At 43.6% G+C, this 12,892-nt stretch overlaps 1 protein-coding gene across 2 annotated transcripts in view; it reads left to right on the plus strand.

Moving 5' to 3' along the window:
• The first annotated feature begins 1,942 nt into the window (after positions 1-1,942).
• ITGBL1 (integrin subunit beta like 1) overlaps positions 1,943-12,892 on the plus strand; it is a 207,323-nt gene continuing 196,373 nt past the window's right edge. The window contains exons 1-2 of one of the 2 annotated variants that reach the window (XM_019829193.3): positions 1,943-2,290; positions 3,447-3,664. In XM_019829193.3, the coding sequence (XP_019684752.2) occupies positions 2,193-2,290; positions 3,447-3,664 (316 nt within the window). In that variant the 5' untranslated portion in view covers positions 1,943-2,192. The remainder of the gene's footprint in view (positions 2,291-3,446; positions 3,665-12,892) is intronic. The other variant, XM_011280788.4, reaches the window with a different exon arrangement.

The following is a 12,892-nucleotide window of genomic DNA, read 5'->3' on the forward strand; positions in this document are numbered from 1 at the left end:
GCCTTCTCAGATAAATTTCTCAGAATATTTTTAAAGGCACCCTGTGATTCAGTAGGTCTGGGGTTGGGCCTGAGAACTTGCATTTCTAACAAGTTCCCAGGTGCTGCCGATGCTGCTGGTTCACAGATCATACTTTGAGAATGGCTTGTTTAGTGACTCCTTCCAAAGGAAGGATTTTTAGTGTCTCTTGTTTAGTGTCTCTCCTCCAAATGCAACCCTTCACCCCCCACCCCCAGGATGAGCAGTTCATGTGACCCAGGGAACTTACCAACCTATAGCCTATGTCACTCCCTCTTAACCACACTCTTAGTACCCAGGACTCCAGAATTCCCTGTCTAGACCACTTTCTGACCCATGTACACCCTTCCCCAGTGCGTCCTCCTGATGGCAGATCCCCTCACCAGTGTGCACGTGCCTGGGCTTAAGGGTTGACAAAGGGTCAGCCATTTGGAGAAGGCTTAGCTGTGTGGGTTACTGTTGTGGCCCAGACCCCTCCTGGTGAGAGAGAGATTGGGGAGACAGGAGAAAAGGGGTAAGCTCTCAATGGGGGAACTTCTTTGCCTTCTTGCCTCAGAAAGCAAATGCTGGGGGTAGTCTTATGTCTGTTCATGTAAATAACAGGGAGATATCCCATCCTATTACAGCTTATCTGGATGTTGAGGCCACACAACAGTAGCTTGGATGGTTCTAGTTGGTGAGGAGCCACTGCCTCTGAAGTGCTCTGCTTAGACCTAAGAAAGAACATTTTCTACCCTTTCATGCCACCCTCCACTACATTCCCCAGTTGACCACACAGTGTAGAGGACAGTGTATGGGCTTTGAGTTCCCAGATTTCAGCTGGAGCCCCCACTATAACTTCCTGTAGGAATCTGAGCAAGTCAGTCACGTTTTGAGCAAGAGGTCATTTTTTGCTCTCGGTTTCTTGAGCTTGATTATGGTGATAAGAACGCTTCTCTCCCTCTTCCACCCCTTCCCCATTCCCACCCAATTTTCTTCTCTTCAGCCCTCATCCTTTAGCTCAAATTCCACCATCTTGATTAGGTCAGGCACCTCCAGCTACTCTGGAGGGAACTGCACTCTTTTTTTCATTGCACTTTGTCTTTTATATTTGCTTTTGTTTGATTAATGTCCACTGGCCCACTGGATTCCAAGCACAGGGATCATGCCTCTTTAATTCTCTAGTTGTGTCCGTTCCATCTGGCACGGAGCCTGGTACCTGATACATGCTGAACCTGGGCTTGCCAAATGAGTATAGGAATGAGTGGTTATTGTTGACATTGGAGATAAAATATACTAAGGGACTGGCGCATAGTAGGTGCTTCATAAGTGACACTGATGATATTTCAGTGCAGTTGATGCCAGAATCTCACATTTTATTTTTTTTCTTCCTACTTGGTGCAGGGGGGGAGGGGGGGAAATGGGGTGAATTTGGGACGACTAAGATCTGAACCGTCCAAGACAAGAAAAAATGTGGTGTGATAAGCTACTGGCCCAAACACCCAGAATCATGACATACTTGTTAAAGGCTTAAGAAATGAAAAACCCATCACTTAAAACAAAGAGTAAAAAGTACAAGAAAAAGTTATATTCGTCCATTGCGCTGGCCCCCTAGAACTCATACCCCAAATAACACACCTTCTGAAAAAGCCCTTGGGGGAAATAATTCCCTACTAAGTGCTCACGCTGACGTCACTAGCCCTCCCCTTCCCCCCTTTCACATCTAAGGGACTATTTTATCTGTGCCTTGAATACCAACCAGCCCAAATACCCCGCATCTCTGGGCCTGCACTGAAGAAAGAAATGATTTTCCTAAATCTGTGACAGGACAGGTTTTTTTTTTTTTTTTTTTTAATGTCAAAATAAACCATCTGCTTGTACAACTGTTTCTAATTACTCCTCTGCCTAGACTCCGCACTTGAGGGGTTTGGTACCAGCACCCCGCCCAGAGCGGTGCCGCTGCCCAAATCCTCACAGGCAGGCAGCTCATCAAGGCACTCGCCCCTCCTGGTAGAGGCCCGACCCGCGCGTCCCGGTGTCTGGTGTCTGTGTGTCCGTCTGCGGGACGGTCTGCGCCGGTGGCACCTCTCCCCACCCCCCGCCCCCCGCCCCGAGCGCCTCCCCCCCAGCCCCCCACACACCGGGAGCCCCACCCTGCAGGAGCGCAGCTCGTCCGCACAGTCCCTGAGCTCAGCATGCGTCCTGCAGCCATCAGGAACTTCTTGCTGCTGGCCTCCTCCCTTCTCTTCGCGGGGCTGTCAGCTGTTCCTCAGAGCTTCTCGCCATCTCTGAGGTAAGTTTGGTTTGTTGTTCTTTGAGACCGACCTGCCTTGCTTTGTGTGGCAGGGCTTCGAGTTTGCAGGATGGCTGCCCAAAGCCAAGAGCAGTTAGAAAGTTGGCCACGGGGTAAACTCTTTCCAACCTGTTCTTATTCCTTATATGTCTGCACTGTGTGTTGCTTCCCGTCTGTCCTTTTACTTTTGCTTCGGAAAAATACAGTGAATAAATATAGATATATAATCTCCTCCTAGTTTAGTACATAGCAGGAGGAACTTCTGCCGTGAGATTGAGGAAATCCTGTGTACCTACCTGTGTGTGCTCATAGCCTATAAGGCAGAATTATTTCACAGGGTCTGCATTACATTATTGTATTGCCTTTTGAAAGGGTCTTTGAGGCACATGATAATAACTAAACTTTTTTAAAGTTTATAAGCACTGCTTAATGCAACTAGGAAAATATTATGTCCTACACTATCATAACATCTATAGCTCTTCCTCCATATCCCTCTCTTCTTTTTCATAAAAGGCTGCTCCTGGCCATCAGATAGCAATGGGACTTTTTCTTTTATTTATTTATTACAATTTCTTTTAATGTTTATGTATTTTTGAGAGAGAGAGAGAGAGAGAGAGAGAGAGCAAGTGGGGAGAGGCAGAGAGAGCCAGAGACACAGAATCTGAAGCCGGCTCCAGGCTCTGAACTGTCAGCACAGAGCCGGGTGAGGGTTCCAACCCACAAGCGGTGAGATCATGACCTGAGCTGAAGTCTGACACTTAACCCACTGCGCCACCCAGGTGTCCCAGCAATGGGACTTTTTAAAGTGTACTGAAAAGTCAGCCAAATGTCATGCTTTGCATTCATTTGCATTTAATCAAAATGTGCATATAAGATTCTGTGCCAAGCCATCAAGAGGCAGGGCTGGACCACCTCTGTCCACTTGGAAGGCGGTCCTATTCCTAGGTGTGCAGGTTACCCCTCAACGTTTGGGTCATTCTCTTGTGATGGCCCATGGCTGGTGCTCGCTTGGCCCCGGAGAAATGTGGAACCTCAGACTTCCTTTCTGTGAAGTTGAACGTCGCCAAAAGGGTGGTTGGGGGGAACGTGGGCTCAGAGCAGAAGGGGCTGTGTCTGCTCTTGACCATGGCCCTGCTGTGGTTTGTCGCCCTTGCAGAATTGGGCCGGGTACCGCGTGCAGGCTGTCCCGGGCCGAATCGGAGCGCCGGTGCCGCGCGCCCGGGCAGCCCCCAGGGGGCGCTCTGTGCCATGGCCGCGGCCGGTGCGACTGCGGGGTCTGCATCTGTCACGTGAGCGAGCCCGGCGTGTTCTTCGGGCCCCTGTGCGAGTGCCACGAGTGGGTGTGCGAGACGTACGACGGGAGCACTTGCGCAGGTAAGGGGGGGGGCGGCTTACCGCGGGCGCCGGGGGCGCACTCCCCGCAGGGGTTTCTGCCACTTTTCGGGGAGAGCCGGCGGGAGGGGGCCCCTAAGACAGCTCTCCAGGAGGTGACTGACTTCGCGCGCGTGGGTCCTCCTAACCTCCTCCACTCTGGAACCACGTGTCTCAATACTTTCCTCCGCCTCAGGGTCCAAACTTAAGTAGAACTAATATTGGTAAGATTCACTCACTTGATTATAACTCTAGCTTGCCTCTATTTTAGTTCCTTATTACACACTTAAATCTCCAAACTTCCTCACCAACGGAGTTAAGCTGGTGGGTTCCTCTACCCCAATCGCGTATGTTAATCATATTTGCAGAACATAAACCGGTATTTTATTTTTACCAAGGAAACGCAGGGGGAATATTACCTTCCTAAAATCCAGCCGCGGTAGGTTGTGTCTTTGAACTCTGATTTGCCTTCTTCCTCTTAGGGTATAGTTCCCAGAGGGAAGTGCATATCAGAAGACTGTAACAAGGGAAAAAATAAGCAGACCCAAATCTACTTAGAAGCGATTGCTTTTGTGTTGTTTTAGCCGCTTGGGTTTTTCAGCTGCAGTGAAGCTTGGTATTTTGGAAGGAGTGGAGTCAAAATAAATTCATTGTTCTTGTACATTTTTAAGGAGTGATTCAGGTTGTGATATTGGAATGGGTCAAGCTATCTCTTCATAGAGAACCCCCCCCCCCCCCCAGCCTATACCACTTTCACATTTGCTTAGGGCCATTCATTGACTTAGGACCAGAACTTCTGTTGGGTGGCTGTGAATGATACAGATGCTCCTCTGTTAGTAAAAGGACAACACAATGGATTCTAACCAGGGTTTGGCAAGTTTGTGGGGGAAAAAAATCACAACGTATTTTACCCACAATGTAGTGAAGAGTCCAACACTAACAGTGATGAAGAGTGAGTTTATAGCAAAATGGTTTTTTGCTTGGCACCTGGGCCCAGAAGTGCATAGTGAGAATACTTAAGACGCACAATGGAAAAGTAGTCATGTAAGTCATTTGGAGAGGAACAGGTGCTTCTATGTGGCTTTGTTTACCCTGTGAAGGCTGTGGCTCAGCCCTTCAAGGGTACTGAATGCCACAGGTTGTTACTCTTTGTCAGTTCCACAAGCTGCTGTATTATTGAGGACAGCCCTTTGGAATGAAAGCTAAGTATTGTCTAATATTTCGTTCCAAATTCCACTGTTACCTGACTTCTCTGGCTTGTATTGCCTCTGGCAAGGCCTCTTCAATATCACGGGTTCTGAACACATTTTTTCATTGGAAACGTAAGAAGAAAGATGCAGTCTTGAACGGGTGAAACTAGTTATAGGTGTCGTCAGATAAAAGTTCCCTATTGAAGAAGCTTATCTGGGTCCTTTCTGCAAAACTATGCAGAGGGTATGCTATGGTATGTAGTGGTCTTGTTGATCTCCCTTGGAAAGTGATGTGTTGTTTCCTTATAACATCTCACTGCATTCTTTCCTCCCTGATACGAACAGCACTGAATCATGCGTGGTTTTGTTTGCATACGTGTGTGTTCCCCTGGAGGCAAAATGCTTCTCTTTATTTCAAGGCTGAATGAGATAACTGTGTTCATTTGCAGTTCTCACCTTTGTGACTGATGCCCATCGAGGCCTGCTCTCCTGGGCCTGGTGAGAATCTGTGCCCGCAAATGCTCTGAATACATCTCCCAGGCGAATGAGATCTTTACACACAGCGCCTTCGAGGTGCTCACCAGCTTGCGTCCCTTGTTCTGTGCTTCAAATTGAGCTTTTCAATTCCATCTTCAAGAACAAGTTCCTATATTATAGCGAGTAAGATAGAAACATAGCAAGTTGCCTTTTATGTTTTTATGTGCACCTGGGCCTTTACCTCTATGGCGCTTTCCAGAAATAGAGTAGCTTTCAGAGACCTCCCCCAACCCCTTTGAAGAAAAGAAAATCCTGCTCCTGGTAGTGTATCACTGAGTCATTAATACTCTGGGCCCTGGGGGAAAGAGTTCAGGACGCCGATCCCAGCCCCACCACTTAATAGCTGTGTGAACTTTGGCAATTCCTTACACTTTCTGAGCTTTGATTTCTTCATCTGCGAAATGAGAGTGATAACATTACCTATTTTACAGGATTGTTGTGAGCATTAACACATGTAAAATACTTAGAATAGTGTTTTGCACAAAGTGCTCAGTACATATAAATGTGTGTGGATGTCTATAACGTAATATTATTACAGTGACGCACAAAATGTGAACTCGTATGGATAGATAGATGCATAGGTAGATGGGTAGCTAGATAGCCTGGCTTTGTCTTTGTTGTACATTTGATACAGTGAGAGCAGTTTGGTTTTTGTCATGTAGCCTGGGCCTGTTATTGATCCAAAGCTCAAAAGGTCGAGCAAGGATAGCTATTTTGGCCAAGCCTCAGAGCAGCTGTATTAGATACACCATGCCCTTTGAAAGTTAAGTCCTTTGGGATTTTTATACTGTGAATCATAAGAAAGATACTTATTTTAGTTTGAGCCTGCTTGAAAGTGATTATGTGTATACTGTCATAAGTGGTTTATTTCTTCCAGTTTCCACTTGTTCGTGGTCCATGAATCTTCCTTGGACTTCTGTAGTGTAAAGGTCTGGCTCAGAAGTTGTTCCTGTGTGTGTCACAGTCAAATGAGAAGTAAACTAATTTGGGTGGGCTATTTCTTTAAGAGTAAAATGTTTGATTTTATAAAAACAAACTTTCAGCTAGTATTTGAGAGCATCTCTGAATAATCCCCTGAACAAGTATGATTACACTTAAATAAAATATTGGTTTTTTTAAGTTTATTTATTTATTTTGAGAGAGAGAGAGAGAGAGAGAGAGAGAGAGAGAGAGAGCAAGCAGGGGAGGGGCAGAGAGAGAGAGGGAAAGGGAGAATCCCAAGCAGGCTCTGTGCTGTCTGTATGGAGCTCAGTCTCAGGAACTATGAGATCATGACCTGTGCCCAAATCAGGAGTTGGAAGCTTAACCAACTGAGCCACCCAGACAGACCTAAAATATTGGTGTTGGTTTTTTTAAATCTATTCGAATCATTTTTGAAATGTATCACTTAAATGAGTTTCAGTTTTAGTAACTGGGAAGAACTAATTGAATTGAATTTAGCAAATACTTATGGAGTGCTGTATATTTACTAGATCCTCTGCTGTTGAAGGGGGTATAAAGATGTGGAAAAGAGGGGCTCGGTTGGTTAAGCGTCTGACTTTGGCTCAAGTCATGATCTCGCAGTCTGTGAGTTGGAGCCCCGCATTGGGCTCTGTGCTGACAGCTCAGAGCTGGAGCTGCTTCGGATTCTGTGTCTCCCTCTCTCTCTCTGCCCCTCCCCCACTCACACTGTGTCTGTCTCTTAAAAATAAATAAACATTAAAAAAAAGTTGACACAAATGCTTAGAACAGCGTAATTCATCGTAGCAAAAAAAAAAAAAAAGATGTGGAACATATGACAACTTCCCATTGAATAGGGAGATGAAAAGAAATACCAAATACCTGTAATGCAATGCAGAATATACTTTCTATAAATTTCTGTGAGAGTTCTATGGAGACAGGAATTAAATATTGTGGTTAAAACACTTGAGAAACAGGTAGCTTTTGACATAAATCTTTGTGTACAGGGAGGTTTTTAGTCCAAAAGGTGGACTATTGGAATTCTCAGGGAAGAAAAATTCAAGCAGTGGTTTGGAGGCATAAAAGCATGTGGGTGCGCTTGGGAACTAGTGAGGTATCCAGGTTTGGCTTTGGCTGGATCTTAGGGCTGTGGGGGAACTACTGGAAGATATTTTGAGTTACAGTAGGACATACCGTTTGAGAGCTCTGAACCTGAATGTGAAGTCTGTGCTTAATTAAGCTGCATATAGGAGCCATGATGTGGTTTGAACATGGGAGCAATGGTTAGTACTCTGACCCGTGAAAATTAACAGGCTGTCTGAGGGCACGGCAAGTTGGGGTAGACACTTGATGGGGAGAAACTCCATTTAGATACTATTTAAACTGTAGCCCAAGGGAGTGAGAATAAGAACTATGATGATTTTTAAAAAATTTTTCTTATTAAATTAAAAAAAATTTTTTTTAACCTTTATTTATTATTGAAAGACAGAGAGAGACAGAGAGTGAGCAGGGGAGGGGCAAAGAGAGAGGGAGACACAGAATCTGAAGCAGGCTCCAGGCTCTGAGCTGTCAGCACAGAGCCCGACTCGGGGCTTGAACTCACAAACCGCGAGATCATGATCTGAGCCGGAGTCAAATGCTTCACTGACTGAGCCACCCAGACGCCCCAGAACTATGATAAATTTTAAAGACTATGAATTTTAAAGGTACAGTCAACATGCTTTAGTACCCACGGATGAGTAAAATGATAAATCAGTGACTGGAAGTGTGATAGAACTGGTGGAATGAAGGTCAGGAAAAAGAACCAGATGACTCCTAATCAATGGCTAAAAATCTTTATTAGAGAAAAAACACTTCTTTGAAATCTGAAATTGCTGTAAAAATGAAGAATTATAGCTAGCCAAATGAATTTGGACTTTATTGGTGGTGGAGCTAGGACTAGATGGATCATGTCTGAACTGTTAACTTGGGTTAAATTGTTTGTATCCTTAACCTTGAGCCAGCCATCTGATTTCTCTGAAATTTAGATTCTTTTTTTGGAACATCTTTATGGATATAAAGAACCTTGCATCCTGCATTGTATTATTCAGAATAATTTTTATATTTATGTATAAATATATTTAATACCCACATAATTATGCATTTATACACTAATTCATACTATGTATAAAACATTCTTATAAACATTGATTCATGTATATAAACTGAATATAAAAGTAATTAAAATACATGGAAATACCCCTATTATATAAATAGTAGCATTTTTTTCTCGCAGATATTTCTTTTACATTGCTAAATAAATAGTATGACATTTTTTTTAGTTGATTTATTTATTTTGGGAGAGAGACAGAAAGAGAGAACAAGCATCTCAAGCAGGCTTTGTGCTGTCTGGGGCTCGAACTCATGAGCTGTGAGATCATGACCTGAGCCGAAATCAAGAGTCAGACACTCAACCGACTGAGCCACCCGAGTGCCCCAAATAGTGTGAGAATTGTATATGATTATTCATGAGAACTGGACTTCCTGGCTCTTTAGAGTCAGTCTTAGGACTCTTTGATCTGCTTTTCCTCACAGTTGTGTTTTTCTTGGATAGTTGTGTAATTCCCTCCAAGCCTATTTTGTGGAATAGGCTCTTTGGTTTTTCCTTTCTTAGTCATTTTCCATTTTCCACCTTCTCTTCCTTTCTTCAAACCACATTCTGTCTTCCTTGCCCACTCCTTTGACTGTGTCTGCCTCTCCACCTTGGTATTTGCCATCATGGTTGCTTCTTTATATTCCCTCTGTGCCCCCGCATGGGGCACCAAGCGCGTAAGACCATTGCCTCTTCTTTACCACCCCATTGAGTAAACGATTGTGTTGAACAGACAGACCCCACTTTCCGCATCACCTCCTTTCTTGTGTTTTCATCATGGTCTTAACATGTCCTTAGTTTTGGAGAACACATTCAGGAGTTCCCCACCACTAGCTCACTCACTTCATGCAAGCCTCTTGGTTTTTTTTAGTTCTACTCTCTTAGGTTCATCCATGTTGGATAAGTACATCCTGTCTTGCCTCAAGGGACACATAAAAATGAAAGATTTTCATCTTCACTTTCTCCCATCTGTACTGCTTTGTTTGTAGAGTACTCTGCAATTCAATGATAGAGACTGAAATACCTTGTCGTGGGACCAGGTCATCCCCACACCGTGATAATCTAGAAGAGTGTATTTATGACATGATGGTGTTTAGATCAAGTAGTGTCAATGTGAGAAGTTCCATGGTTATTTTTCAAGTAGAATTTCCCCAGAAAGAGAAGGGGACATACGGGAGTGAGTTTATTTATATTACAAAATTTAAATTTTCAAAGTAAAAACCTCCTTCATAGGGTTCTCAGAAGCCTCCCATATACTTTGAGACATGATGCTAAAATGGACAGCCTATGTCTCTTAATATCTTAATCCCCAAAGCTTCTCAGCTCTCTGGGACTCAGACATAGATTGTCGAATCTGACCTTGTGATTCCTGATGCTCAAGGTTTGGAGGCACGTGATTAATTCCATAGCAGCAGAGATTTTGGATAGTGTTCTCTGTCCTAAGAATTTTGAGGAGTTATGAAGTAAGACATTTTCCTCAATTCCATCTCCTGCCATTGTATTCATTTTCTGTTGCCCTTATAACAAATTACCACAAACCTTGTGGCTTAAACGACACACACGTATTTTCTTATAGTTTTGTATGTCAGAAGTCCCACAGGGTCTCCAGGGCTAAGCTGGTGGCAAGTCTGTTACCCTCTGGAGACTCTTAGAAAGAATCCATTTCTTGGTCATTCGACATTGAAAGAGTTTAGTTTTATGTGGTTGTAGGACTGAGGTCATGTTTCTTTGCTGGCTGTCAGCTGGGGGTCTTTCTGAGCTCCTAGAGGCCTCTCTTGGGTCTTTGCATGTACACTTCTACATCTCAGAACCAGCAACGAGGTGTCAGATCCTTCTCGTGATGTCGTCTTTCTGAGTTTCTTCCATTGTCACATCCTCAAGATCCATAATTTTAATCACATTGGCAAGATCCCTTTTGCCATGTAAGCTATTGATGGGTTCCAGGAACAAGGATGTGAGCATCTCTGGGGTCCTGGGACGTGCACGAGGAGGAATGCTGTAATGTGTGGATGGCAAGAGAGAGAAGTTCCAACTCCATTAGTACCTGGCTGTTCTTGTGCTGCATCTAGGATGCCAGTGCTGCATCTTTTCCTTCCTTTCAGTGCTTATCTTCATGATTTAATTTCCCTGGCCCCAGTCTTTCCCACACCACTGCTGATAAGAAACACCACGCTTCTGGTCCAGATCATAAAAAGTGACTTATAGCCCAGCAATTATCTACATTCGATGCCTGACACTATCACTTGCCAACTGTGGGCAAGTTACTCAAACGTTTGCAACTTCTGTTTCCTTATCTAGAAACGGGGACAATAATATTATCAATGGGGGATAATAATATTATTTGCCTAGCTAAATGCAGGAGTGATTAGTGAGTCTATGGAGTTAGGATGCTTACTTATGTCAGATGTCCCTCTTCTACCCTCGCTTGATACTCAGTCAAACGATATTGACTCTCAAAGAAGTGATTTTCCTCCCATGTTGTATCTTCTTCTGGATTTAAGTCTATGTTCACCTTTCCTCCTTTGACTGTCAGTGAGTTTTTGGAACTATCTCAGCTCAGTCAGCGTGCCTTCTCCATCGTGTCCAGGCTAGGTTGAGCACTCAGCCCTGGCCATCTCCAGCCTGAGACTTACTGGGTAACATTCCAGCTCACTGGATGTCTAAGTTTTTGACCCTGGTTTCTATCTTTGTCCCAGGAGGTTGACTTTTGTGTTCCTGTCCCTGCAAACTTCACCCTGATTTATGGTTCTGGAACTTTCCTGTCCCTGCAGTCTTCACCCTGATTTATGGTTCTAGAGCCATGCCCTAAATAGTGTGTGGTTAGTCTTTGAATCTGGAATTTTTTTTTTTTTGTCATTTTCTTTACTGGAAACCCTAAGATTTCTGCAAATTTGCAGAGTTTACACTCAGTGCATTGCTGCTTCTGACCCTCACCTCCACTGAGATTTCTGAGTTTCCTGGCCGTTCCTTCATCTCCTCTGAAGCATTGATCTCAGGTGGGTTGAACCCAGAACCCATTCCTTTATCTTACAAAAATGGGAGAAACAACACAATACAAAAACAAAGTCAAAACAACTTACTTTCACAGAGTTTTTGAGTATTTAGTGAACATCGCTGAATGTTCTGGAGACACTGGAGCTGGGCTTGTTGAATCTGAGGAACATAAATAACTTAAGATTCAATAGTAATCACTCTGGTTCTAAAAACTCCCACTTTTTCAGCGAATCCCCTTTCTGAAAGCTAAGTGTGGACGTGTGATGAAATTCTGGTCGAAGAGATGTAAACAGAGACGTTGTGGGGGCTCCCAAAGGGAGCCGACTTGCAGGGAGGTGTTTGTTTTGCTCATATACCCTCCTTCCTGCCTCGAATTCACCTAGTCGCAGTGGCCCCCTTGCATCGAGAGATGAATATGGCGGCCACCTATGAGGATGGCTCACCCCCAAGACAGGAGTCCTGACTTTTGGAGACAATGTGGAGCTGCCACACTAGTCCTGAACTGCCTGCCTCTGCACTGTGTTTTACACATAAAAATAATTAATTTTGTTTCAGCCCCTGTCATTTTGGGGTTTTCTGGCAGCTAAAAAATATAATCCTATCAGAAGCAGTGGTTTTATTCAAAAAGCTCAAGTCTGGTAAAACAGGGCCATAGGGGCATTTGTATGGTGGTTGAGAACTTGTACTGGTGACAGTGGTAGGGCTGGGTTCCACCCCAGTTTACCTGCTGTGTGGATTCCAGAAGTTTGGGTGAATTCTGTAAGGCTCAGTTTGCTCATCTCTGAAATGGGATATTGTCAATACTCTGTGGAGAGTTACTGCAAAATTTAAGTGAGAAAATACACATGAAGCATCTAATAAAACAGCCGATGTAATTGTCATTCTAAATGGGAGCTATTATTATCATTATTAAACCTAGAATCTCTAAGGAGATTATGCTAAGGCAAAAGGGAGTATGTCTTTGCTTTAAGTGTATTTACTAGTAATCGAGTGGCCAGTTATGAATGTATATTCCCCGTACCTGTTTATATATTCAACATATACTGCTTTTTTTGCCTAGCTATTTTTATGGGGTTATTATTTCTATGCAAAGATGTAATTTTTCAAAATCTGGTTGCCAGAAATTAAATTACCAGAGAGAATACAAGCATTGTTTGTGTACTTAAATATTTTTTAAGTTTCCCATCTATTTAGTTATCTCTGTATTTAAAATTGATTAAAACACAACACATGTCTGCTACAAAAAGTCAAACAATACATAAATGCATGGATAAAACTCAGTGCAGTGGGGTTGAATTTTATTCAGAGAACAGATTCTATATCAGCACAAAATCAGACAGTTGAAGTTTAAACATTCCCCTGACAAATCTCCAAGGAAGGCCCTGTGTTTGAGTTGATTACACCATCTCTCAGTCTAGCACAGTAAACACTAGTAAATGA

Source organism: Felis catus, chromosome A1 (assembly GCF_018350175.1).
Source record: "Felis catus isolate Fca126 chromosome A1, F.catus_Fca126_mat1.0, whole genome shotgun sequence".
Lineage (NCBI taxonomy): Eukaryota > Metazoa > Chordata > Mammalia > Carnivora > Felidae > Felis > Felis catus.